Source organism: Muntiacus reevesi, chromosome 13, assembly GCF_963930625.1.
Source record: "Muntiacus reevesi chromosome 13, mMunRee1.1, whole genome shotgun sequence".
In the NCBI taxonomy this organism is placed as follows: Eukaryota; Metazoa; Chordata; class Mammalia; order Artiodactyla; family Cervidae; genus Muntiacus; species Muntiacus reevesi.
Genome location: NC_089261.1, coordinates 9,797,684 through 9,823,291, shown reverse-complemented (window position 1 = coordinate 9,823,291; position 25,608 = coordinate 9,797,684). Strand labels below are relative to the sequence as shown.

General features: G+C 44.5%; 1 protein-coding gene across 1 annotated transcript in view; it reads right to left on the bottom strand.

The window, feature by feature from the left end:
- Positions 1-25,250, bottom strand: part of MYO1H (myosin IH) — a 37,565-nt gene extending 12,315 nt beyond the window's left edge. The window contains exons 1-18 of the mRNA XM_065903973.1: positions 25,095-25,250; positions 24,212-24,327; positions 21,145-21,343; positions 19,199-19,279; positions 16,710-16,889; positions 15,539-15,637; positions 14,432-14,545; positions 14,007-14,078; positions 12,849-12,968; positions 11,767-11,834; positions 11,312-11,417; positions 10,940-11,020; positions 9,646-9,737; positions 7,005-7,099; positions 3,315-3,361; positions 2,829-2,909; positions 1,965-2,070; positions 561-678 (exon numbers count right to left, since the gene is read on the bottom strand). Coding sequence (XP_065760045.1) covers positions 561-678; positions 1,965-2,070; positions 2,829-2,909; positions 3,315-3,361; positions 7,005-7,099; positions 9,646-9,737; positions 10,940-11,020; positions 11,312-11,417; positions 11,767-11,834; positions 12,849-12,968; positions 14,007-14,078; positions 14,432-14,545; positions 15,539-15,637; positions 16,710-16,889; positions 19,199-19,279; positions 21,145-21,343; positions 24,212-24,327; positions 25,095-25,220 — 1,901 coding nt within the window. The 5' untranslated portion in view covers positions 25,221-25,250. The remainder of the gene's footprint in view (positions 1-560; positions 679-1,964; positions 2,071-2,828; positions 2,910-3,314; positions 3,362-7,004; positions 7,100-9,645; positions 9,738-10,939; positions 11,021-11,311; positions 11,418-11,766; positions 11,835-12,848; positions 12,969-14,006; positions 14,079-14,431; positions 14,546-15,538; positions 15,638-16,709; positions 16,890-19,198; positions 19,280-21,144; positions 21,344-24,211; positions 24,328-25,094) is intronic.
- Positions 25,251-25,608: the final 358 nt, after the last annotated feature.

Below are 25,608 nucleotides of genomic sequence, written 5' to 3'. Positions count from 1 at the left end.
GAACAAATCCCTGTGTTGCACATGAGCAGTTAGGTCCCAGTGGGAAGAGGAAGAATGGGGATTCCCACCCAAGAATCTGTGGCTCCAGATTCTTACCACTACTCATTCTTACCAATCCTCATTCTTACCACTACTCCTGTGTCTTAATTTTTTTTAACACCTGTGTCTCATGACAGCCCATGAGGCCAAGGGGATTGCTCCCAGACTGACCCGCACTAGACCAGCAGCGGTGAGAAGAGACCTCCCCAGCCAAGTTCAGACTCCAGGGGTGCATGGCCCACGACTGCCCTCTGGTGGCAAGTCTGTGCATTGGCCCTTGTACTTCCTAGATTCCAAAGAAGTACTGGGTTGGCCAAAAAGCTCATTCAGGTTGGCCAACCCAATACGTTAGTGGTTCAGTGAAACGAAGGGAAGGTGGTAAACCAAGTCAGCTTCCTAGTCTCTGGAATGCCATCACTGTCAGCTACAGCAGGTAAGAACCAAACGAGTTCCCTGGGGGGATGGCCTTTTATTCATCGCCACTCACTTCATCGGCTTAAGATCCACAAAACAAACTTTACCTTTGCAAGAAATGCTCGTACTTCCGTCGGTAGGCAAAGCCGGCCCGTCTCACCCGCAGGTGCTCCATCAGCCCCAGGTACTTGACCTGATGCCTTATGAGGAAGTCATCGAACTTGCCTTTGGAAACACAGAAGGAAGAGTGACGGTAAAGGACCCCATGGGCGTGTTTCATCTAAGACAAGACCAGAGGCTACACGCTGACGATCTCTGAACTAGGTCTAGCCACAGATATGTCCTGTTAGGTTCCAAGTGTGTTTCTTTCCACGGGGGGTGGGGGTGGAGGTTAACAGGAAAATCTGAACTTCTGGTTTCTCTTGAAAAACCATGATGGGACTTCCCTGGTGGCCCAGGGGTTAGGATATCGCCTTCCAGGGCAGAGGGTGCAGATTCCATCCCTGGCCAGGGTTTTAAGATCCCACGTGCCTTGTGGCCAAAGGAACCAATACAGAAAGCAAACCATATTGTAACAAATCCAATGAAGACTTTTTTTTTTTTTAAATAGTCCATATAAAAAAACATCTTAAGAAAAACCATAAGATCTGGTCATTCTGGACCTAGACTCTCCTATGGCGATAAATGCCCTGTAGACAGGCTGTGCCTGCTGCAATTTGCCGCAGTCCCCTCCATTCCCTATTGCCTGACAGTCAGCCCGCTTCCCTCATTCACTGTTCCCGCCTGGCTGCTGTAAGCCTTTGACTGCATGACCTTATTGTGACAGCATGGTGCAGGCTCAGCAAATACCCAAAGCCTGGACCATCTGGAAAACTGTGCAGTGGCTGGAAAGAAGCAGGGTGGCTGCCCGTCACTGCTGAGGTCTGCCCGGCTCAGCTGTGTAGGCCCTAAGACTGGCCAGGCTCTGAGCCATGCTCACACGGGACCACAAAAGTCACCTTCCTCCCTATTCATCCACCTTCTGTTTCTTTAATATGTTTTTCTTTAAGTATTCCTTTTTAAAAATTTATTTCTCTTTGGCTCTGCTAGGTCCTCACGTGTGGGCTGTGCTCTGTGGGCGTTTTCTTTAGTTGCAGTGAGCGGGGACCCCTCTTTAGTTGTGGTGTACAGGCTTCGCTTTGCAGTGGCCTCTCTTGTCGCGGAGGACGGGCTCCAGGGCTCAGAACCCCCCGGCTCCAGAGCGCAGGCTCCATGGATGCGGCCCACGGGCTTAGCTGCTCCGCGGCATGTGGGATCTGCCCGGATCCAGGATCAGACCTGTGTCTCCTGCATTGGCAGGTGGATTCCTTACCACTGAGCCACCAGGGAAGCCCTGCTTAGCTTGTGTCATTAAATACCGACGACAAGCAGCAAGCCTGTGGTGGTTTTTAGGATTTTACCCCGCTACCGTCTTGGTTTTCCTCACGGCCTCCCTTCCCTCAGCTCAGGATTCCAAACGATTCTCAACTCACTAGGTTCTTTCCTCTCGTTGGGCTTGATGCAACGGATGTACGAAGGTTCCTTGGAGATGAGAATTTCCAGAAGGCTGCTCAGGCTGTTTTTAAACTGAGTCCCCACCTGCAGGGAGAGAGAATGAGCTGACCACACAGTGCTGCTCCCCACATATACAGAGAAGACTGGCTCAAGGCCGAGACTGGTCCTTCAGACCTGAACTCTTGACAGGCTAGTTCAAGTGGGCTGGCCAAAAAGTTCATTCGGGGATGGTACCGCCAAACGGAAATGAACTTTTTTGGCCAGCCCAATACTTACTACCGGTCACGAGCCGTTTTGCCCATGAAGAGAAGGGTTTGGATGTTCTGGCCTGAGAAGCCCGAACCCCGTCTGGTCCAGCAGAGGCTAGACAAGCATTGTCCCAGTGAATATGAAGTGAGCACCTTGTAGGAACCAGCATCACCGCTGAGCCAGTCACCTTCCACCACCTTCCCGTCTCCTTGTTACCAAGTGTCCTTTATGAGATGCTCGTTACAGCCATTTCTTTCTTTGATGGATGGCATCTTCCTATAGACCGTAAACCCCACAAGGAGAGGAGGACCCCTATCTGTTAGGCTGTTCCTGGATTCCCCTGTGCCCAGCACAGCACCCGACACGCAGTAGGTGTTCAGTGAATGTCTGCCAATGAACACACGGGTTGCTAACCTGGGAACATATGTATTTAGTAAGACCTGTCAGAGAGGGATACTTCCAGAAAAAGGAGTGGACAGCTTAAAAAATACAGTTAAGTAAAGTAATTGCACCCTTGGGGGATTTCTGCTACTCTTCCTTTTTTGCACAGGCCCCCCCCCCCCCCCCCCGCCCCACCACACACACACACTCACCGTTGGTGCCCTTCTCCGGTTTTCTAGCTCGGCCACCAGGAAGCACTCCTTCAGGATTCTGTTTTTGGACCTGCACAGTACCTGTAGGAGAGGTACAGAGAGAGGACCCCACACGTGCTGCTTCAGAAAGCACAAAGGGCTCTTCAGGAGAGTTCACATCAGCGTGTACGTGATGGACCAGAGCTGTTTGCCTTGGGAGCACTTGAAAAAGAAGACAGAAAAGGGACTTCCCTGGTGGTCCAGCGGCTAAGACTCAGCACCTCCACCGCAGAAGGCGAGGGTTCGAGCCCTGGGTGGGGAACTAGGATCCCTCATGCCGTGTGTGGTACGGGCGAAAAATGAAAACAAAGATGATCTTGAATTGTCTGTTCTGGCCATGACATGCTGGAATTCTAATACATCAAAGAGAAAAATCCAGAAGGCCAAACCTCCCAAATCAGTATCCCGTAACCTTAAAAAATACACAGAGTTAAGTTTCAGACTTACTTCTTTCAAATGTCTGTAGAGGAGATCATTGTTCTTTTCCAAGAATCCTGTAAAACATGGAATAAAAAAAAACTACTGAATCAATGGCTTTGATTAAAAATATAATTCCATACTGATTGCAAAGGGAAATCTTAAAAATGATCTCTTAATTAAGAGTTTCACAGACTGGGCTATACTGACATTTGGGACTAGGTCATTCTTGTTCTTGGGCGGCTGTCTTGGGCACTGTTATCAAAACTAAAATTTTTGTTGTCGTAAAAGATACATAATATAAAATTTACTATTTAAACTATTTATAAGTGTGCAGTTCAGTAGCATTTCATGAATTTACATTGTTGTACAACCATCACCACCAACCATCTCCAAAACTCCTTTCTTTTTCCTCCAGTGGAAATTCTGTACAGTTAAACACTAATTCCCCATTCCTTGCTGCATGAAACCCTTGATAACCACTGTTCTACTTTCTGTCTTTATGGATTGGAGTGCATCCCTCACATAAGTGGAATCCTTTCAGATTTGTCTTTTTCTGTCTGGCTTATTTCACTTAGCATCGTGTTTTCAAGGTTCATCCATGTGGTAGCAGGTGTCAGAATTTCTTGCCTTTTGAAGCCTGAAATATGTCCCATCGTAAGGACAGAGCACTTCTCACGTGTCCATTCGTCCATCGATGCACACTTGGGTGCTTCCACCTCCTGGCTACTGTGAATAAAGCTCCCGTGTACACGGGTGTACAGATACCTGTTCACACTCCTGCTTTCAGTTCTTTTCGGACATTTACCCAGAAGTGGGCAAGATGAACTTTTGATGACCTTAGCAAAGCCACTTCTGAAAAACTTATCCTAGGCGTATAAGGAGCACAGACTAGCCAAATGAAATACACAAAGATGTCAAACACAGCACTGTTTACAAGAGACAGAGCTGGGGACAACCAGAGGCCTTCGGACAGGTGGCGGGACGCAGCCCCGTGCGGCGTGATTGTAGCTTTTCAGAAGAAATGTGGAGGAGTCTGCCACTATGGAGAGTGAATGCAGTCTGGAGGCCAAAGGCCTGGGTCTGACCTCCAGCTCTGCCACTTACTAGCTGAGTGACCTCGGGCAAGTTACTTAACATCTCTGAGCGCAGTGCCTCATTGATTCAAAGGGGACCAATAATGCTACCCACCTCCCTCAGTTCTGTGAGGTTTAAACAAGCAATAGAGGTAAAGCATTTGGGACAGGAGCTAGTGCATAGAAAGCATTTAATGGATGTTAGCTGGAGTCCAAATGATCACCAGTATCTTTTAAATGAAAAATGCAAAGGAGATAACACAAAATAACATTCTGTGTTGTTTAGATGTGTGGGCATACACGTCCCCACGTATGTAATTATATGCATAAGATATTTTTATTTTCCAGTTGGTTCTTGTGGTTACCTCAGGGAGAGACTAGGCATAAAAGGGCTTTTTAGTTTTCCTTCTGTACCTTTCTGTGTTGTGAGCAGTTTCTAGCCTTACATGTGTGTTGTTTAGTCACTAAGTCGTGTCCAGCTCATTTTGACCCCGTGGCACCCACCAGGCGCCTCTGTCCATGGGATGTCCCAGGCAAAAACACCGGCGTGGGTTGCCATTTCCTTCTTCATATTTTCCTGACCCAGAGACTGAACCCTCACCTGCATTGGCAGATTGGTAGATTTTTCTTTTTTTACCACTGAGCCACCAAGGAAACCCTACATGTCTATTACTTTATTCTTTAAGCAAAAATCAGTAGGTTATCTACTTAAAAGAGATTTGTCCTATTTAACTCTTTTTTTCCTTCTTGGGCTCCCTTGTGGCTCAGCTGGTAAAGAATCTGCCTGAAATGCAGGAGACCTGGGTTCAATCCCTGGGTTGGGAAGATCCCCTGGAGAAGGGAAAGGCTACCCACTCCAGTATTCTGGCCTGGAAAATTCCATGGACTGTATAGACCATGGGGTCATAAACAGTCGGACACGACTGAGTGACTTTCACTTTTCTTTTTTATACCACTATATATTTAAGGGGAAAAACTCCCCTAATACATGGTATTTTATTTTTTAAACCTTTTTAGTGAAATGAATTTATGTAGAAGTAAAAATTATCTAGAACCTAAAGCAGAGGTGAAAAAAGAAAATATATGAAAAATGTCTTACAAAATGTTCACAGCAGCCTTACTCATGAAAGCGAGAAAGTGGAAACAACCCGCATGCACATAACTGATGAAGGGATAAACAACATGTGGTACAACCATGCAGTGGAATCTTATTTAGCAATTAAGAAATAGTAACAGCGGGGATGAACCATGAAAACATTATGCTAAGCAACAGAGAACAAAGTGGCCTTTATCAAAGTTATGAACTTCTGGGCTTTGAAGGATGCCATCAAGATGGTGAAAAAGATAACTCACAGATTGGAGAAAATACTTGCAAACCATCTATCTGATAAGGGACTTGTAGCTAGAACATAAAGAACCATATGACTCAATACTAATAACAAAAACAATTTTAAAAATGGGTAAAGGATCTCAACAGACATTTCTCCAAGGAAGAAATGCTAATGGCCAATAAGCACAAGGAAAAATACTCCACATCACTCAGCATTAGGAAAATGCAAATCCAAACCACCACTTCACACCCGCTAGGATAGCTGGAGTCAGAAGACAGACAATGCCAAGTGTTGGTGAGGAAACAGGGAAACTGAGACCCCCTACACTGCTGGTAGGAAAGCAAAATGATATAGCCACTTTGGAAAACCAGTCTGGCAGGTACTCAAGAAATTAAGAATAGAGTTATCACAGGACGCAGCAACTCCACACCCAGGTGTTTACCCAAGAGAAAGGGTAACATATGGCCACACAAAAACACAGTTATGTTGACAGCAGCATCGTTCATAACAGTCCAAAAGTGGAAACCCAAACACCCGTCGGCTGATGAGCGAACAGACAAAATGCCGTACAGTCGTACGGTGGAACATCATTTGGCAATTAGACAGGAATGACGATGTGGATGAACCTTGGAAACACTATTCTAAGGGAAGGAAGCCAGACACAAAAGCCCGCACGTTGCATAATCATTTTTATGAAATGTCCAGGATAGGCAAATCTCCAGACAGAAAGTTGACTGATTTGTTGCCCAGGGCTCTGGAAGATGGGCTAGGGGAAAATGGGGAGCGCCTGCTAACGTGTATAGGGGTTCTTTTTGGGGTGATGGGGTGATTCTAAAATAGAATGTGGTGACGGTTGCACAAGTGCACAGTGACTACCCTAAACACTGTTCAATTGTACACTTTAAAGGAGTGAAACAGAGGCACTGTGAATTATCTCCATAAAGCAGTTACATATAAAATTACTACATTTTATAATACTTTTAAAAGTATTTTTCTGATGTGGAACATTTTTAAAGTCTTTATTGAATTTATTACAATATTGCTTCTGTTTTTTTTTTTAATATATATATTGCTTCTGTTTTACATTTTGTTTTTTTGGCTGCGATTCATGTGCAATCTTAGCTCCCCAACCATGCTTGCGTTTAAAGCATGGTTAGCCACGGGACCACCAGGGAAGTCCCCAAAATACTTCTGAAATGTCGTGATTGCAGTGGGGCTAGGGAGCATTTGAGATGGATATGCAGCATGTTTAGAGTGGACTCGGGGGCACCTGCATGGCTGTGACCTGTGACCTTTACCCCCCAGACACTCACCCCTGGTGCAGTATGTGACCTCTCCCGCGTAGTGGAAGAGCTGGAACTCCATCCAGCCAATCTTCTTTCTGCCCTTCGGACCCGCCAACTTCCGGCTATAGCAGGACAGAAACAGACGGGGGCTGAACCTTTCTACCTCACTGCGACAAAATGCACCAACGTATAAAGCACAAGACCTGTTTAGGATTGTGACAACCAGCTGAAGGTCAGCACTGAAATCTATTTCAGCTATTTCTTCCCGCTACAGACCGAGGTCTCACTAACATTAGACCCTTCCTTCTCACGAGCACTGAAGGATGAAAAATATACAAGAGTCACATAGACACATTTATTTGTACAATGAAATAATGTTCATTTTTCTTGGTGATGACTAAAAACCAATTTTACTACTTTACATTTTTATGACGTGGAGAGACTAAAATACTCACGAAATATTGTTTTTCAGATTCGGGTGATCTACAATTTTTTACAACTGTTCTTGAAAAGCATATACAAGTATATTGATAGCACACATATCTGAACTGCACAGCTCAATGAATTTCTGCAAACCGAATTCTCCTGTGTAAATATCACCAGATCAAAAGACAGAACATTTCTAGTCCCTGAGAACCCCCCACCTTGAGCCCTTTCCAGGTACAATCCGACATCTAACAGAATAGGTTGTTTTTAACCTGTTTTTATACTCTAGGGAAATGGAAGCATATAGTGTGTACTCTTGTGTGTCTGATTTCCCTTGATTACATGATTTTGTGATTTATCTGCGTCATTGCATGTATTTAGATTGTTCATTCTCCTGGTCATATATTATCCCATTTGTAAAGATGTTACAGTTTATTTTTCCAATCTTTAAAGAGAAATGTATTCATTAATTCTTGGCTGTGCTGGGTCTTTGTTGCTGCTTGGACATTTCTCTAGTTGCGGAGAACGGGACTTCTCTCCCGTTGCCGAGCATGGGCTCCAGGGCTCCAGGAGTTGCAGTTCCCAGGGTCCAGAGCACAGACAGGCTCAGTAGTTGTGGTGCATGAGCTTAGTTGCTGCAAGGCAGGTGGGATCTTCCCAGACCAGGATCTTCCCAAACCTGTGTCTCCTGAATTGGGAGGCAGATTCCTTACCACTGAGCCACCAGGGAAGTCCTATTTTTGCAATCTTGATTCATATACTTGTCCAATTCCATTCACTTATCCTTTCAGTACTCTATAGGTTTGATAAAGACACTACCATATATGTGCCATGGCCAGAAATTACACTAGGTGATTTACGTGATCATTTGCAGTGCTATATGGCAGGCATATTAAGTATCCCATCTTGTAGAAGGGAAAACTCAAACTCAGGAGTACTTACTGCTTGCCCAAAGTCACGTGTCTATTAAGTGCCTGAGCTGGGATTCAAAACCAAGTCCCTATGACTCCAGAGCACATGCCCTTAAATTCGCTCCTCCTCGTCTCAGAGTGTGTTACATTCTAGTTGACTTTCTGGGACTCTGTAAATGCTCTGTGTCTGTGGGGTGGTGATGTGGGTACACACATATGTAATAATTCACCAGGTTGCACACTTCAGATCTACACACATCACTGCATGTGTTTTACACTTGAATTTTTTTTTACTATGTCATGCATGTGGACATGCCCAAAATGAAATGATGATAAATAAAGACACAAAATCTTAAAACAAGAATTCTACTTGGAATGCACATGAGCTTGACTCCTACCAAAGACAGTTGAGCAGCTGGTGTATCATCATGCTATTTCTATGTATGAGTTAGTAGCTAGGGACTTCCCTGGCAGTCCCGTGGTTAAGACTCTGAGCTCCCAATGCAGAGGGCATGGCTTAGATCTCTGGTTGAGGAACTAAGATGCTGCACAGCCCAGCCAAAACCAAATTAGTAATAGCTATACTATTGGGAAGCTATGCTAAGGGGGCTTTCCTGTGGCTCAGCTGGTAAAGAATCGGCCTGCAATGCAGAAGACCTGGGTTTGATCCCTGGGTTGGGAAGATCCCCTGGAGAAGTGAAAGAATACCCACTCCAGTATTCTGGCCTAGAGAACTCCATGGACTGTATAGTCCATGGGGTCGCAAAGAGTCGGACACGACTGAGCAAATTTCACTTTCACTTTCATACTACTGGGGATAACTGTCCACATACCTAAGAAAATGGATGTACAGTTGACCCTTGAACAACATGGGGCTTAGGGATTCTACACAGTCACCAAATTGTGTGTAACTCATAGTTGGCCTTCTGTATCCATGGATTCAACCAACAGGGGATGGGGTCACGTAGTACTATGGCATTTACTTTTGGGGAAAAAAAAAACAAAACCCATGTATAAGTGGATCTGTACAGTTCAAGCCAGTATTGTTCAAAGGTCAACTATATAGGGGACTTCACTGGTGGTCCAGTGGTCAGACTCCATGCTTCTAATGGAGGGGATCCAGGCTTAATCCCTGGTCCAGGAACAAGATCCCACAGGCCATAACAAAAGAGTTTGCATGCTGCAGCTAAAGATTCTGTATGCCATGACTAAGACCCAGCACAGCCATGTATATATATATATATACACACACACATATATACACACTAGAAGTCAACTATACAACTACATGACTGTCCCCCATGCAACAGCCTGGCAGATGAGACCCCTACGTTTCAAAGTGGGCGTGCTTTCCCACTTTCTCCTCCAACCTCTCCAGGAAACTCAAGTCTGTAGCAGGGCCAGGACGAATACATTCTTCATCCTTCAAAACAGAAACAGAAGTCTTCTGTCACAGCACCACACTCCATCAATTCCAAGTTTAAATGCTCCCAGCAGCTGTGGCAAAATGCAGTGGATTGAAATATATCATCTGTGCACAAGTCTGGGTCAACATTTCCAGGGGGAGGAAGGGGTAATCCATCTTATCAAATCTGATTAGGGAACCGTGGAACCAGAGGGAAACTCCATGAAAAGTCAGCTCTCCCACCTATCTGACGTCTATTTCCAAAGACTTCCCAGGGACACTTTACAACTTCCATAACCAGCTGAGACGCTCAACTTCAATGTCTCTTAACCAGTCTTGGCCAGCTGGCCAACAACATACCCTCTTCAATGAGGAGCAAAGCCTTCAGGAAAAGCAAGCCATAAAACTAGCTAAGTCTAACCTTCTGTAGTTCACAAGCTGTTTTTACTTCCTGTTTTGGGTCCTCAACAGTGATAACGTTTAATTGACTATCTCAAAAACAAAAATGAATCAAAAGAATTCCACGGTGGTCCAGTGGCTAGAACTCTGTGCTTCCACTGCAAGGAGAGTGGGTTCAATCCCTGGTCAGGGAACTAAGATCCTCCATGCCAAGTAGTATGGCCAAAAGACAGAAGCAGAGAACGTCTTCTACATCCACCACTTGCAGACCCATAACATGTAACATGACTGAGAAATAAAGCTTTAAAAAAATGAATCAAGATTGACATAAACATGCTACTATATTTAAAACAGATAACCAACAAAGACCTACTTATAGCACAGGGAACTATGCTCAGTATTCTGTAATAACCTAAATGGGGAAAGAATTTGAAAAAGAACAGATATATGTATATATGTAACTGAATCACTTTCTGTATACCCGAAACTAGCACTACAGTCTAATATAAAATATTTTTTAATGAATCAACACTAGCTTTTATTAAAACAAACAAATACTGGGTTCAGGGTGGTAAGACAATTCTTACAAAGCAAGATTTCTATGCTCTCTGAATCCACCTACGGCAAACCGTAGATGAATTTGAATAAGAGGGGGAAGCTCAGTCTAAAACTTGGAGCAAAAATTCAACAAAAGAGTTCAACCTGGATCCTTCAATAATCCAGTGGATTTCACTCTTAACTCTTTGTCACACTGGGGAACAGATCTTCCGAGTATTGAGGATACCATGGAATGGGCCCCAAGTCAACGTTAATTTTCTCACCAGAATGGAAATGATTCCTTTGTGTCTCTCTTCTACCAAATCACAGATGATCTTGTTGTTGAAATACTGAATTGGTTCCCACTAAAATGACAATGAGGAAAGAATTCTCCAGGAAGGATTAAGATTGAGCATCAGATATATTTCTTTTAAATTGATTGTCCAACTTTTCTTTTCCAAATCTGATTTTTATCTCTAACAGTTCAAAAAGAATACTTGCTGAATATCAAAATAATTTCCCAGGAAACAAGCAGAGAAGGAGTGAAAAATAATTCTTAGCATTCATCAGGAAAAACCTCCAATGAAATATTTCTCATGGAAATGTCTTTTGCTTGGTTAAGAAATCAAATGAGGAGAAGACATTGAAACATTTACCTCTATACCTTCCATTTCATATTCTGCCTGTTCCGCTTTTAGGGTTCTCTCAATTAATAGTTGCTGGAGTTTCTCATTGCAGTAATTTATACAGAACTGTTCAAAACTGGAGGTGCAAAAGATTTAAGTAACTAAAGCTATGTGAGTAAGCCAAGTTTTTTTTTTAAAAATTGTATTTACTTATTTTTAAGGATGCTTTTTCCATACAGAAAACTGAAGTCCTTATTAAACAAATAATTTAATAAACTGATAAGAAGAGTCAAACTAAAAGACATTCACGTTTTTAATAGTTATTCTGGTTTAGAAAAGTTTATGAGGCAGGGGCTATGCAAACCTGGAGAATTTCTAGAAACAGGAAAATGAGTTCCAATAACATCAGAAATGCCATAAACCAGACTCAGACCTTAAAGGAAAATGAAGAACCAGTGGATCACAATGAACTCAAACAAACTCACCCATTCTTGTCGAAGACTTCAAACCCATAGATATCCAGCAATCCAATCACAGTTTTTCCAGGAAAGTCCTAGTCAAAGTGACACACAGCATTAATCATTGAGGTTGTTTACCTTGTAACACTCAATATCTGGCAACTGCCCCTGAATCTGGGATGTGGCTATAAATCTTATCTCTCCAGCAATGGCTTTCAGAAGAAACAGGGTGGAGATAACTTTCCCATCCTGCCTCCTCCTACCTGCAGCCTCCCTAGGTCCCATCCCGGCTTCCATATATCATCAGAGTAGACAGAGTGATCTTCCCTTTCTGATTCACTTCCTTGCTTCAGCCCTCCTCAGCCCCCCAAGCCCACATTCAGTCCAAAAAAAGAAGAGAGAGAGAGAAAAAGGAAGAGAAGAGGAAGGGAAAGAAAGAGAGAGATGGAGAGAGGGAGGGAGGGGAGGAAGAAGGGAAGAAGCTACTGACAGCAGGAAGATGTTCATCCAGGAGAGAAAGCAGGTATTTTGGACATCATTTTCAACAGGGGGCCAAGTGCTGTCAGGCAAGGATAGCTATTTTAAGAGAAAATGACTTTTCTTCTTAAGGGGCACAATGTGGCATTCTGCATGATGTGCTGAGTCAGTGTTTCCAAATCCATCCTTTGCACATTTCCTCCACGAGTCTCACCACATCCACGCACACAGGTGCCCTCATATTACGGCCTCAACTTCCAGCTTTGCGTCAACTCCCTTTTTAATTTAAATAATTCCGCTTAAAAAGGAAATATACCCTTAGGGTGAGTTCAAAGGAGCTGTCTTGTTTTTTTTCTTATACACATTAAAATATGCTACTGTTAAAAAAATGAAAAGGTTCTGTATACACTTCAAATGCTGTGCATCCCAGACTTCGGGACATACTGACAACATCTTTGTCAGTGCATTTTTGTGAGCTTACTGTGTGCTAGGGACTGGAAATGTAGACATGGAAAGACAGTATCTCTGCCCACCAGCAGCTTACACTCAATTCTCACAAATTCTTTAAAGATGTTGGTTTTAAAACATGGCCATGTTAAAGAGCCCAAGGCACCCCATATGCGTGGACCAACCTTGTTCACTAAGGAGGAATTGATTTTGTTGACCAGCCAAGTAAACGTTCGCCCATAAACAGCCTTTGCCATTGCGTCTCTAGCGTAGGCAGAGAGCTCTAGTGTCAGGGGGCAGATCACCTGAGAAGAACAACAGGTACTTCATTACAGAGGTTAAAAAATTTAAAAAGCCCCCAGAGTTTTCAACCCAGGCTTTAAAGATGACTGGGGGAGGAGGGCGGTCTTCCCTGATGGTCCAGGGGCTAAGACTGGGCTCCCAAGGCAGGGGACCCAGGTTCAATCCCTGGTCAGGGAACTAGATCCCATGTGCCGCAATGAAGGCCTGGCACAGCCAAATAAATGAATGAAGTAAAGATGACTAGGGAAGGATACTTGATGGGGGAAGAACCTCCCGCCTGTGCTGTTTCTCGAGTGCCGGGCACTGTGCTGAGATACAGCCTCAACCAAGACAAACAGCTTCAGCCTCTGCGGGCTCATACTTGGCAGAGGGCATTCAACGAGCCAGGGCTTCCCAGGTGACACTACTGGTAAAGAGCCTGCCTCGCAATGCCGTAGACATAAGAGACGCAGGCTCGACCCCTGGGTAGGGAAGGTCCCCTGGAGGAGGGCATGGCAGCCCACTCCAGCATTCTTGCCTGGAGCCTCCCATGGACAGAGGACCCTGGTGGGCTACAGTCCATGGGTTTGCAAAGAGTCGGACATGCCTGAATGAATGAGCGCTGCACAGCATTCAACAAGTCACACAAAGAAGCGTCACATGGTTCTGAAGCTGAGAGTGACCAGCGCTATAAGGAGATATACATGCTGCTTTAGGGCAGAGGTGGGATGAGCAGGGGAGGGGCTTTGAGGAAGTGATCCCTAGGAACTGAAGGATGGGGAGGCCTTAACTAGGTGAAGCACAGGGAAGGGTGTTTCAGCAGAGGGAATAGTATACGCAAAGACTCCACGGAGGGAAGGCAGGGAGGGCGTGAAGCACCAAGAGCTCGTGATGGTGGGATGTCGGGGGATCAGGGAGGTTAAGGCCGGAGAGGCTGACAGAAGTTGGACCACACAGGACCTGGTGGGCAGGATTCAGGAGTCTGGCCTCCCCTGGGGCCACCATCCTACTGGCAGAGCAGCAGGGAGGGTGGGCACATTTCCCCCCAGAGCCATTTTTACCTCCTCTGTTTTGGCTTCAATTTTTCTATGGGTGAGAGCTTCCAGAAGGACCCATGGGTGGACCCCTAGGAGCTGAATAAGTGGAAAACAAAATGCCATTCAGCAACCCAACTTGACTCCCGAGGAACAAGTCAGTGGTGTCTCCAGGCCCAGGTTCACCTTTCCCTCCTGCTAATCGTGTTCTGGGGCGACGCAGACCACATCTGTGCAACACAGACCATATCTGTGCAACACAGACCATGTTCGGTCTTTCAGCCGACTGGCTTTTGCTCACTCCCTTGCCCACCTGCTAACCAGTGTCAAGTGGGAGGGAAGACGGCAGCCTTCTGGGACACGGGCACACAGCCACCTTGCTCCCCTGCCCCTCTGACAGGGTCTGGGGCCTCTCCTGCCCGCCCACCCACTCTCCCAAAGCGGACCATCACCTTGGCGATCCATTTGATCTCGTGAGTGTCTGGTACAGAGGCACAGCCTTGCTGGTTCTCTTCAAAACAAATGTTCCCCAGGTGCAGAACACTGGCAATAATTCCAAAGAGATTCTAGGAACGTGGGGAGTGGTGAGGAGGGCAGGGAGGGAGGACGCGGCCGCCTGATCGGTAAACACCACCAGAGGTGGTACCCGGGGAGAGCCGGCCCACCCCTAACTGCAGCCTGGAGATCACAGATCCTTCCCCAGGAATTGGCCCTGTGGGCTCTCATCCACTTCTGATATTAGGGGAAGGGGAAGGAACCTCAGGGGAGGGCAGGATGCTCCCTCACTTATGTCCAGCGTGGAGCACCACTATTCTGGTACCTCCCTTTGTCCCCTGCCTATAAGCCATCCAGTGTTCAAATGCCATGGCCCCAGATACACACACACACATGTAAATTTTTCAAAAATTATATTCTGGTCCTTGAAAGGTCAACAGTTTCACAATCCCTCCTCACCTCCCCCCCCAAAAAGACAAAAAGATATAAAAACAAAATGTTTATAAACCCTACAATTTGGTCCAACTTGTTCCAATATAAAATAAATGAAAAATAAATAAATAAATGATATTCCTAGTACTCTAGAGGATTAAATATTTGAGACTGGGTTTGAGAGGAAGAAGAAACACGACTCCCTGCTGGCACCCAATACTGGGAAAACTTGGATCTGCTGGATAAAATGCAGAATGCCCAACTAAAGTTCAAATTTCAAATAAGCAATGTCTAATGCTTAATTCTTTATAGTTAAAAATTTTTATTGGATTAATGATGCTTCACAATGTTGTGTTAGTAAGCAATGTCTAATTTTTTTTTAGCACGAAACTTGCCCCACACAATGTTGGGACATACTTCTACTAAAAAGTAGTTTATCTGAAATTCAGCATTCCTAGGTATCCTGTATCTTTATTTGCTCACTCTGGCAACAATGTTGGGACATACTTCTACTAAAAAGTAGTTTATCTTTGTTTGCTCACTCTGGCAACTCTGTCATCACCAGGAAACCAGGATGGTTTCCCCAACCCCAGGCCCGACCACAGGGAGCTCCACCCCCGAGGGGCTCATACCTCAAGATCATCTTTGGTAAAATCGATGACAGAAAAGGCACTGGAAACAGTCTTCCAGTCATTCTTGTCATTAACAGACGGCTCTTTGGCACAGCGACCCTGTTGACACAGAATTGGGCTGCTTACCAGCACTTTTATAAGGACAGTCAGGTGTCAAAAGTTTTCCCTGCAAGCATTAAAAAGCTAATTCTATAATGTTTTGAGCTGTGGAAAAAATAGGTTTTATTCTACTTGTCTAGCACCTGATAATTTGCCAACTGCAGCTTTTTTCAAATTCGGAATTTTGTTTAAAAATCTGTTCTGGAAAAAAAAAAAAAATCTGTTCTGAGAAAACTTTCAAAGATACACATCAGTAGTATATCTTTTTGTGTGTGTGTTTTTTTAAAGTAGGCTTTCTTGCCATTTTTGTTGAATAAATTGAAGACATTTATCTCAGTAAATATCTACTAACACATACAGTAAATAACAATGTTTAAATTCAAGAAAACTACCTTGATACACTTAATAACCAACATCAAAAACTTCAAGGTAGGAGTAGATAGAAGGAGACCTTCCCTGAAGGAAATAAAAGTTTGGTATCTAGAGAAATACAGATAATACAGGAGGTGTGAAAAGAGTTTTCCCACTAAGTCTAGAGGTTGTCTTTTAAATAAGTAACAGACTACCAGTGTTACAATTTAAAGGGAAAATCTTCTAGATGAGGGTTTTTTAAATTATTATTTTGCTTTTGTAGTACAGATTTTTCCTGATTACCTGAAGATTCATCATTTTAAAAGAGTTCCTTGTTGCATGGTGAAAACAAAGATGTCGTACCATGAAAATACTCACCAGTGAACTGGGATGTTAAATCTTGAACCTCCCAAATACCCCTCCCACGCAACCAGCACCACGGACTCCCTCTCGTTCAAAGACAAGGCTAGTTTAAGTCAGACCTTAAAGAACACCTAGAGGTTTGGAAACAGTGCAAATATACTGCAGAGCACGGGCCAAAGTCACAGAAGATCATGAGATCAATCAAAATAATACTGGTGAAGTGCTTGAGCCATTTCCAAAGGCACTGTGGCATCAGGATCCAGTAATATGGCCATGAGGAAGTTACTGAACATCCCACAGAACCAACCCCCCCCCCACCAGCAAAGGGGCAGCAGAGACACGTTATGGTCCTTCCAACCTGCGAGAGGTATTTATACAGCTGGGGGTCTCGCTGCAGTCCCAGGCAGGCAAGGAGCTCCGCTTCTCCACCCGCCAGCAGCTGGTAGAAGATGTGGAAATTCCGCTCGCCCTGATTCTGAGAGACGACTCGAGACTTTTCTATCAGGTAACTGATGATATGCCCACCTACAGGGATGCCCTTCAAGAGAGAACAAAAATCCAGCCAAGACAACAGTCAAGGCCACTCTCTTACTGGTGTCTCCTGATGAACTGAAATTGTGAGTCTGAACCAACCTGGTCTATCCCTCTTCTAAGAGTCACGTTTTCTGGGTTCCACTCCTAACCCCCCCAAGGTGATAAAGATATTTTCTGTTTTCACTTAGAATAAATTGTTTTACCATCCATGTTTATCATGATGACTATGATCCATCATGATTTAATTTTTGTATATGGAGTGAAACAGGGGCCAAAGTTCTCTTTATCCATATGGATTTCCGGTTGACCCCCACTTATTGGAAAGACAATTTTATTGATACTGAATCTCAGTGATGCTTTGGTCATAAGTCTGGTGACCATATAGGTAAGGAGAGCCGGTGCGCTTCTAGCCTCTGTTCTGGGCCATCAGCCTCTTAATGTCAATATATTCTTATGCCAATATTAATTATTATTGTCTTAATTATTGTTTTAAATAATATAGTCAATGAAGGATTTGTATTCCATGACATATATTGAACACTCACCAATCAGTGAGAAATGATTACCCAGTTAAAAATGAGCAAAAGACTTTAATATACTACAAGAGGATCTTTCAGAGACCAATGAGCAAAACTTCATTAAAATTGAGGGAGGTACAAATTTAAACTATAGTGAGAAACCACTATATGCCACCAGAATGCCTAAGATTTAAAGGACTGACAATGCCAAATGTTGGCAAGAGCATGGAAAAACTGGAACTCTCAGTTATAACATTGCTGGTAAGATTCCAGCAATGCAACTTCTGGGTATACACCCAGCATAAATGAGTGCTTATATCTACTGAAAGAGGTACAAGAATGTTCAGAGCACTGCTTGCAATAGCTAGCCCCAGACTGGAAACAACCCAAATGTCCATCACAGGAGAACAGATAAACAGTGATAAAAGTTGAGCAATCAAAAAATTAACAACTCCATGCAGCGACACAGTTGAATCTTACAAGACATGCTGATTCAGAGAGGCCAGACATGAAACAGAACAACTATATAATTCCATTTATTCTGAAGCTCAAGAACCAGCAAAATGAATCTGTGATTATAGATGCCAGCACAGTGATAACTTTTGGGAAGGAGGGGGCAGATATTTGTCAGAGATGGATAGGAGAAATTTCAAGGTGTTGGAAATGTTAATATCTTGAGATGAGTGGTGGTTACACAGGTAGATTCAAATGGAAAAATTTATTGAGCTGTGGCCATGAGTTGTGTCCATTTTAGTATGTGTTGGATTCTAAAAAAAGCTTAAAAATATGTATGCTATTAAAATTTTTTCAAAGTCCGTGCATGCATGACCAGAAACCCATGTTTCAGCCTCTGGGAAATCCTTACTCAGCCTGTCTTCATCACTGTACTAAGCGCTCAGCCAGCTACTGTTCTCTAGCCTAAGGTGTCACTTGGAATTATATGTCCCTGAGAACTCTGCCTACCCCTCCTACTTGCATGAGCCCCCATTTAAACTCTGTACAATAAGTTGTATATCTTCTCTGGCTACTTTCATGCTACAACAGTGGAGCTGAGTGGCTGGGACAGAGGCTGTACGGTCCACAAAGCCTAAAATATTTACCATCTGACCCTATCCATGTAAGTTTCCCAACTCATGTCATATAATCACGTACGCCTACGTAAATAGATTATTTACTCTGGAATGTTTTCAAGCTTTGTAAGAAATGGCATCTCGCTGACACCTCGTACATTCTCATGACCTGTCTAGGTTGCATGCAGCTGGTGTTGACATGCTCTCGCTGCCATAAAACACCTCATCGTGTGAGTATCCCACAATTGGGCCCTTCTCCTGTTGACAGGCATTCAGTCCTGGCCAGATGTGTTGGTTCTTTCCAGTCCCTTTACCTTCATGAGCAGTGATGTTGAGGCCATGCTTACACATCTGTAGGAATATTTACAGGAGTGGAATGGCTCCACCTTAGATGATGTGATTTCAGCACCCCAAGATGATACACTGTCTTCCAAGTGGGTTTGACCAACATACAGCCCTTGAACCAGCTATGTGTTGGAATTCCTCATGATTCACATCTTTGCCAACACCTGGTATCACCATACTTTTTCATTTTTGCCCACATACTAATATGCTATGTCATTATGGTCTTTATTGGCATTTCCTAAAACTATTGCTAACCCTAGACTTTTCAACTATTTGAGCCAAGAAGAAAACCCTTCCTCTCTTAGGGTGCCTTGAGTTGACTTTCTGTTGCTCTCAAGTTAAGGGGTCCCCAGGAAGCAGTAATAGGAACGTCAGTGTACCTTAAAGTCAAACTGTATGTCCATGTATTTTCCAAATCTGCTGGAGTTGTCATTCCGGAGTGTTTTGGCATTTCCAAAAGCCTTGGAATACAAAGGGAGAGGACACTGAACCCATCTGTCATTCGTTGACATTGAAGCTCTCCTGTTCATAGAATTCCTGACCTCATTGGAGGAGAGAAGGGGGAGCCAGGAATGGAAGCCACACTTTATCTGCTAAGAAGAAATCACTATTTACAGAGCATTTGATGCCAAATATTGGGGTTGGACCCAGAGAAAAGAAAGGAAAAACATCTTCCCTCTAGAATCCACTCTAGGAGTAGATTAGAAAGGGCCGAAGGAGAGGTTGGGGCTTCCCAGGTGGCTCAGTGGTAAAGAATCTGCCTGCAAAGCAGGAGTTGCAGGAGATGCAGGTTCGGTCCCTAAGTCTGGAAGATCCTCTGGAGGAGGGCACGGCAACCCACTCCAGTATTCTTGCCTGGAGAATCCCATGGACAGAGGAGACTGGTGGGTTGCAAAGAGTTGGACACGACTGTAGTGACTCAGCACGCATGCAAGCAGAGCTAGATAGGAACCTAGGCCCTGGCTGTTCTAGAAGGCATCACTGCTGGCCCCCATCAGCAGACATCTTCCTTTAGCATAGATGCAAACTGTTCAGCCCAAAGGTCTACTGGGAAAATCCCTTCAACCATAAATGCCTTTTACACAAAGAGCAACAAAAACACAGGAGAAAATTACATACTCAAAATCATCCAACAGATCAGAGAATTGCAGTAGTAAAAATAATAATCAAGACTATTTTAATCAATAAAAATATTAATGAATAATACAGTATTATTTTAGTGCTCACTAATCCTGCTGTGTGCTTTTTATGCATGGTGGTTTAGTCACTAAGTCGTGTCTGACTCTTGCGACCCCATGGACTGTAGCCTGCCAGGCTCCTCTGTCCATGGGATTCTCCGGGCAAGAGTACTGGAGTGGGTTGCCATTCCCTTCTTCACTGGATCTTCCTGACCCAGGGATCGAACCTGGGTCTCCTGCACTGCAGTCGGATTCTTTACTGACTGAGCTATGAGAGAATCACATTTTTTTTTTTATTCATCTTGTTTTTTATGCATTCATATTGTTTAATCCTCAAAACCTCCTAAGAGGCAGGTACTATGAGTAGATCCACTTTCCAGATAGGGAACTGGCTCCAGGATATGAATGATATGCAGAAGCTTGCTGGTACGTGATCGTCCTGGGATTAGTCTCCATGCCTGCTGGACTTCAAGGTCACACCCATCACCACGATACAGTAAGTCCCCTACATACAAACAAGTTCTGTTCTGAAAGCATGTTTGTAAGCCCAACAAAGTTAGCCTAGGTACCCAATTAACACAATTAACTATATATTAATAGCATAGTAAGTCCCCTATATATGAACCTTCGAGGTGTGAGCTTTCAAAGATGCAAACATGCATTTGCATGTCCAGTCATGTAAGTCAGTCGATGTGTCACATGCAGCCTGCCATGTCCCACCTCCTCTCCCCCTACCAGGCAGTCACTCTTCCTGCCTGTTCACTCGATGCCAGCCCCTGGATGCCAGCTGCTGTACCACACCACTGCACTTTTCAAGGTGCTGTACGGTAAGACTAAAAATGTTTATTTTTTTATGTATTATCTGTGTGAAAGGCATTATAAGCCTATTATAGCACAGTACTGTATCGCTGATTGTGTTAGTTGGGTACTTGGCTAACTTGTTGGACTTATAAACAAATTGGACTTAACGAACGCTCTATCAGAATGCAATCCGTTCGTATGTAAGGAACCGATTGTACTGCCCATGTGATCTGTTCTCTTCTTAACTCCCAGACCTGCCCATTTTGACCGACCCACCCGAGCAGAGGCTCTTCTTCCTTAGTGACTTCCCTGGAACTCCCCTTTCTAGGTCCTTAGAGATCACTTACCTCCAACACTGGGTTGGAGAACAGCAGTCTGTCACGGGCTCTCTGCAGTGACTCGGTCATCGGGCAGGTCACTGCAAAATACTGGAGGATCTTCTTGGAGGCCTCTGTTTTCCCTGCCCCACTCTCTCCAGAAATGAGGATGAAGTGGTTATTTAGCTCCGAGCACATCATGCGGTAAGCGTTGTCAGCTACGGCATAGCTGGAGGAGGAGTGAGACAGAAACGGCAGGAGTAGGGCCTTCCCTGGCGGCCCAGTGGCTAAGACTCTGAGCTCCCAAAGCAGGGGGCCCAGGTTTGATCCTTGGCCAGGGAACTAGGTCCCACATGCCACAACTAACAGTTCATAGGCTACAACTAAAGATCCCATGTTGCTGCAATAAAGATCAGTGCAGGCAAACAAATCTTTTTTTTTTTTTTTTAAAGGAAGGAGTGTGACTATAACACTACTTCCCTTGGCTCTGATGCCCATCAGAGCAGAAGGACAAACTACCTGGCCTCTCGGAAGCCACATCCAGATTGTGGTACCAGGCACCTAGCTCAGAGAGCTGGCAAACCTTCACCATTACCCACTAGATAGCAAACATCTAAGGTGTATTAGTCACCCAATCATGTCCGACTCTTTGCAACCCCATGGACTGCAGCCTGCCAGGCTCCTCTGTCCATGGGATTGTCCAGGCAAGAACACTGGAGTGGGTAGCCATTCCCTTCTCCAGGGGATCTTACCGACCCAGGAATGGAATCTGGGTCTCCTGCATTGCATGTGGATTCTTTACCGTCTAAGCCACCAGGGAAGCCCTCAAACACTAATAGTAGAAAAGTTAAAGTGAAGACTTGGGGCAGGAATAAAAAAATTTTTCAGAATTTACCAATTAAAAAAAATCAATCAACATTTCTTATAAGAATAATCTACATACTAAATTACATCGCCAGGAGATGTTCTATTACATGTAGGTGGAAATAATATCTTGTCTAAATATTAAATAATAAAACAGATATAAGAGCTCATTTTTCCCCCTTCAAAACCTAAAATACTAAATATATAGAGATAGGAAACAACAAAAAGAATTAAAAACTTCTGTTTTAAAAACAGAGCTTAGGGCACTATTATAGAGGCTTTAGATACAAGATGAGATACTATTATAAAGGCTTTATCTACAAGATCAGAAGCTGAAGCAGGAAGGTTTCCCGGGGTATACTCGTAGGATGTGGCCGTTTGAAAGCTGAGTATTTTTCTGTAATCGCTACTGGTGGCGAGGCAGAAAGATTTATAAACGCCTTGGGAGTGGAATAGGTGAATCACCAAGAAAACGGAAGCAAGACCTTAATAGCCCAAAAGTCAACCAAGGAGGAGAAGAGGGAAATTCAGCAAAGCCCCAGAGTCACATACAGACCAGGCAGGATATTGCTTTTCTTCCAGATCGCCAGTCCTGGTAAGTTCCTAGTCACCGGCCTTCTCAGCGGCCATGATAGCCAAGCGCCAGTAGGTGGCACTATAGCGACCCACTTCCCAGAGAAGGTAACTAGTGGCAGCAGTCATTCAAAGATTCCAGTTTTCATCACAATTAAAACGAGATCTGGCCCATTTTTTGATTGGGTCATTTATTTTTCTGGAATTGAGCTGCAGGAGTTGCTTGTATATTTTTGAGATTAATCCTTTGTCTGTTGCCATATGACCCAGCAATACCACTTCTAGGCATACACACCGAGGAAACCAGATCTGAAAGAGACACGTGCACCCCAATGTTCATCGCAGCACTGTTTATAATAGCCAGGACATGGAAGCAACCTAGATGCCCATCAGCAGACGAATGGATAAGGAAGCTGTGGTACATACACACCATGGAATATTACTCAGCCGTTAAAAAGAAATCATTTGAATCAGTTCTAATGAGATGGATGAAACTGGAGCCCATTATACAGAGTGAAGTAAGCCAGAAAGATAAAGATCATTACAGCATACTAACACATATATATGGAATTTAGAAAGATGGTAATGATAACCCTATATGCAAAACAGAAAAAGAGACACAGATGTACAGAACAGACTTTTGGACTCTGTGGGAGAAGGCGAGGGTGGGATGTTTCGAGAGAACAGCATATATATTATCTATGGTGAAACAGATCACCAGCCCAGGTGGGATGCATGAGATAAGTGCTCGGGCCAGGTGCACTGGGAGGACCCAGGGGAATCGGGTGGGGGGGAGGTGGGAGGGGGGATCGGGATGGGGAATACATGTAACTCCATGGCTGATTCATGTCAATGTATGACAAAACCCACTGCAATGTTGTGAAGTAATTAGCCTCCAACTAATAAAAATAATCGAAAAAAAAAAAAGAGATCTGATAATGATCTGCTGATGTTTTCTATTGTGTTGAAAGATTTATTTCAGAAGAAGGGAGTAATTTAAGTGAGGTACAGAACCTAATGAGCATGCAACAAGAATGTAGATGGATGGGTATATGAATGGATAGATGAGTGGGTGGATGGATGGGTAGGTTGGGTGGGTGGGTAGATAGGTAGATGGATGGATGAATGGAGTGGATGACGGATGGGTGGATGGGTGTGTGGGTGAATGGATGGATGAATAGACAAGTGGATGAATAGATCAATAGATGGATGGATGAATGGGGTGGATGATGGATGGATGGATGGATGGATGGGTGGGTGGGTGGATGTGTAGGTGGATGGGTGGATGTGTAGACTAGTGGATGGATGGACGGATAGGTGGGTGAGTATGTGGGTGAGTGTGTGGGTGGATGGATAGATAGTTATATAAATAATGGGTGGATGGATGAATGGATGGATGAAGGGATAGATGGGTGTGTGTGGGGGGGAATGGATGGATGAGTAGACAAGTGGGTGAATGGATAGGTGGATGGATGGATAGTGGATAGATGGACAAGTGGATGGATGGACAAGTGGATGGATGGATGGATGATGGGTGGGTGGATGGATGGGTAGGTGGGTGGGTAATAGGTGGACATATGTGGTGAACGGAGAGAGGGGGGAGAAAGAGAGGCAGAAAGAGAAAAATACTTCTATTGCTGATTCCATGGGAGCTACTTACACATGTGGTGGCAGTTCAAAGAAGCTGACCCCTTGGTAAAGTTCCATCTGGCTCAGAGTATAGATTCCCAGCTCCTGGTATGGGTTCACAGACACAAGGAGGGTCCCAATATATGTCTAGAGGGACAGACCGAAGCACTAGTGAGGAATTCCAGGGTGCAAATGGCTCTGGCCAAAGACCATCATGTGCTACGATCCCCATGTGCCCCTTCAGTACTGGGGATACAACACAATAAATAAGTCAGGTTGTGTTGGTGGGGGGAGATGTCTCCACTGTCAGGAAACCTAGCTGGCATGGGCGGACAGACTAACAACCAAGCGATCGAGAATGCTCCGCTTAGTGTGTTAAGAAAGGCCTGGTTCTGCTGGCAGCCACCTTGCCACTGTGCAGAGAGGCTGCTGCAGAAGGAAACTATGCAAAAGAAAGCAGAGGGATGGGAAAGAGTCCTCAAGACATCATCCTAGACCCTAGGGATCTACTTCTGGACCCTGAAGTTACATAGGTTGACAGATTCTCTCTCGGGGCTTAGACTGATTTTAGTCAGGTCTCCAGCACGGGCAGCCAGAAAGGTCTTAATACAAAGGACCACAGGGCATCTGACAGTGGTCCCTGGACACGCCCCCTCTGGTGGTTAACCTAGAGTGACACTGTTCACAACCATCAGGACTAGAGACCGGGGGACTTCCCTGCGGGTTCAGGGGCTACGACTCCGCCCTCCCCATGCAGGGGGCCCAGGTTTGATCCCTGGTCAAGGAGCTAGACCCTACATGCTGTAACTAACATCCAGTGCAGCTAAACAAATTAAATAATTTTTTTTTAAAGGCCAAAGACCGGAAGGGAACCACCACTGGAGGAAAAACAGCTGAGAAATGAGTTACGTTACATAGATGAGATTCTCGCTGAAACGCTTGCGGAGGTTGTCCAGAAAAGCAGATTCGCTGGTGTACGCGTCCAGCAGCACAAAGTCCTGCACCCCGACCTTGTCCCGGGCGGTCAGCGCGCCTTCCATGTGCAGACGGATGTGCTTGCGTCTCACTTCTTCTTTCTACGGAAAACACAGCCTTCCTCAGCAACTCACTTATCATGTCATGTTTATCCATGTCTAGTACGGAAATAGCAAGGTCCTAGACCCTGGGGATAGCTGAGAGCAGAGATTACATTATGCTTTCTTCATTAAGCATTTATGATCTGGTTAGGGATACAAGTAATGATAGTAAAAGCGGTAACTATAGCACCAGCAGCTGCTGCCAGGGACTCAGCATTCACAGCTTCAGCATGACACTAACCGTTTGACATGTATTATCTTTATTGATCCTCATTCCGACCCTATGATGTGCTATTATCATGCCCCTTAGACTTCATCAAACATCAACCTTCTCATCAGAAGACACTGTTAA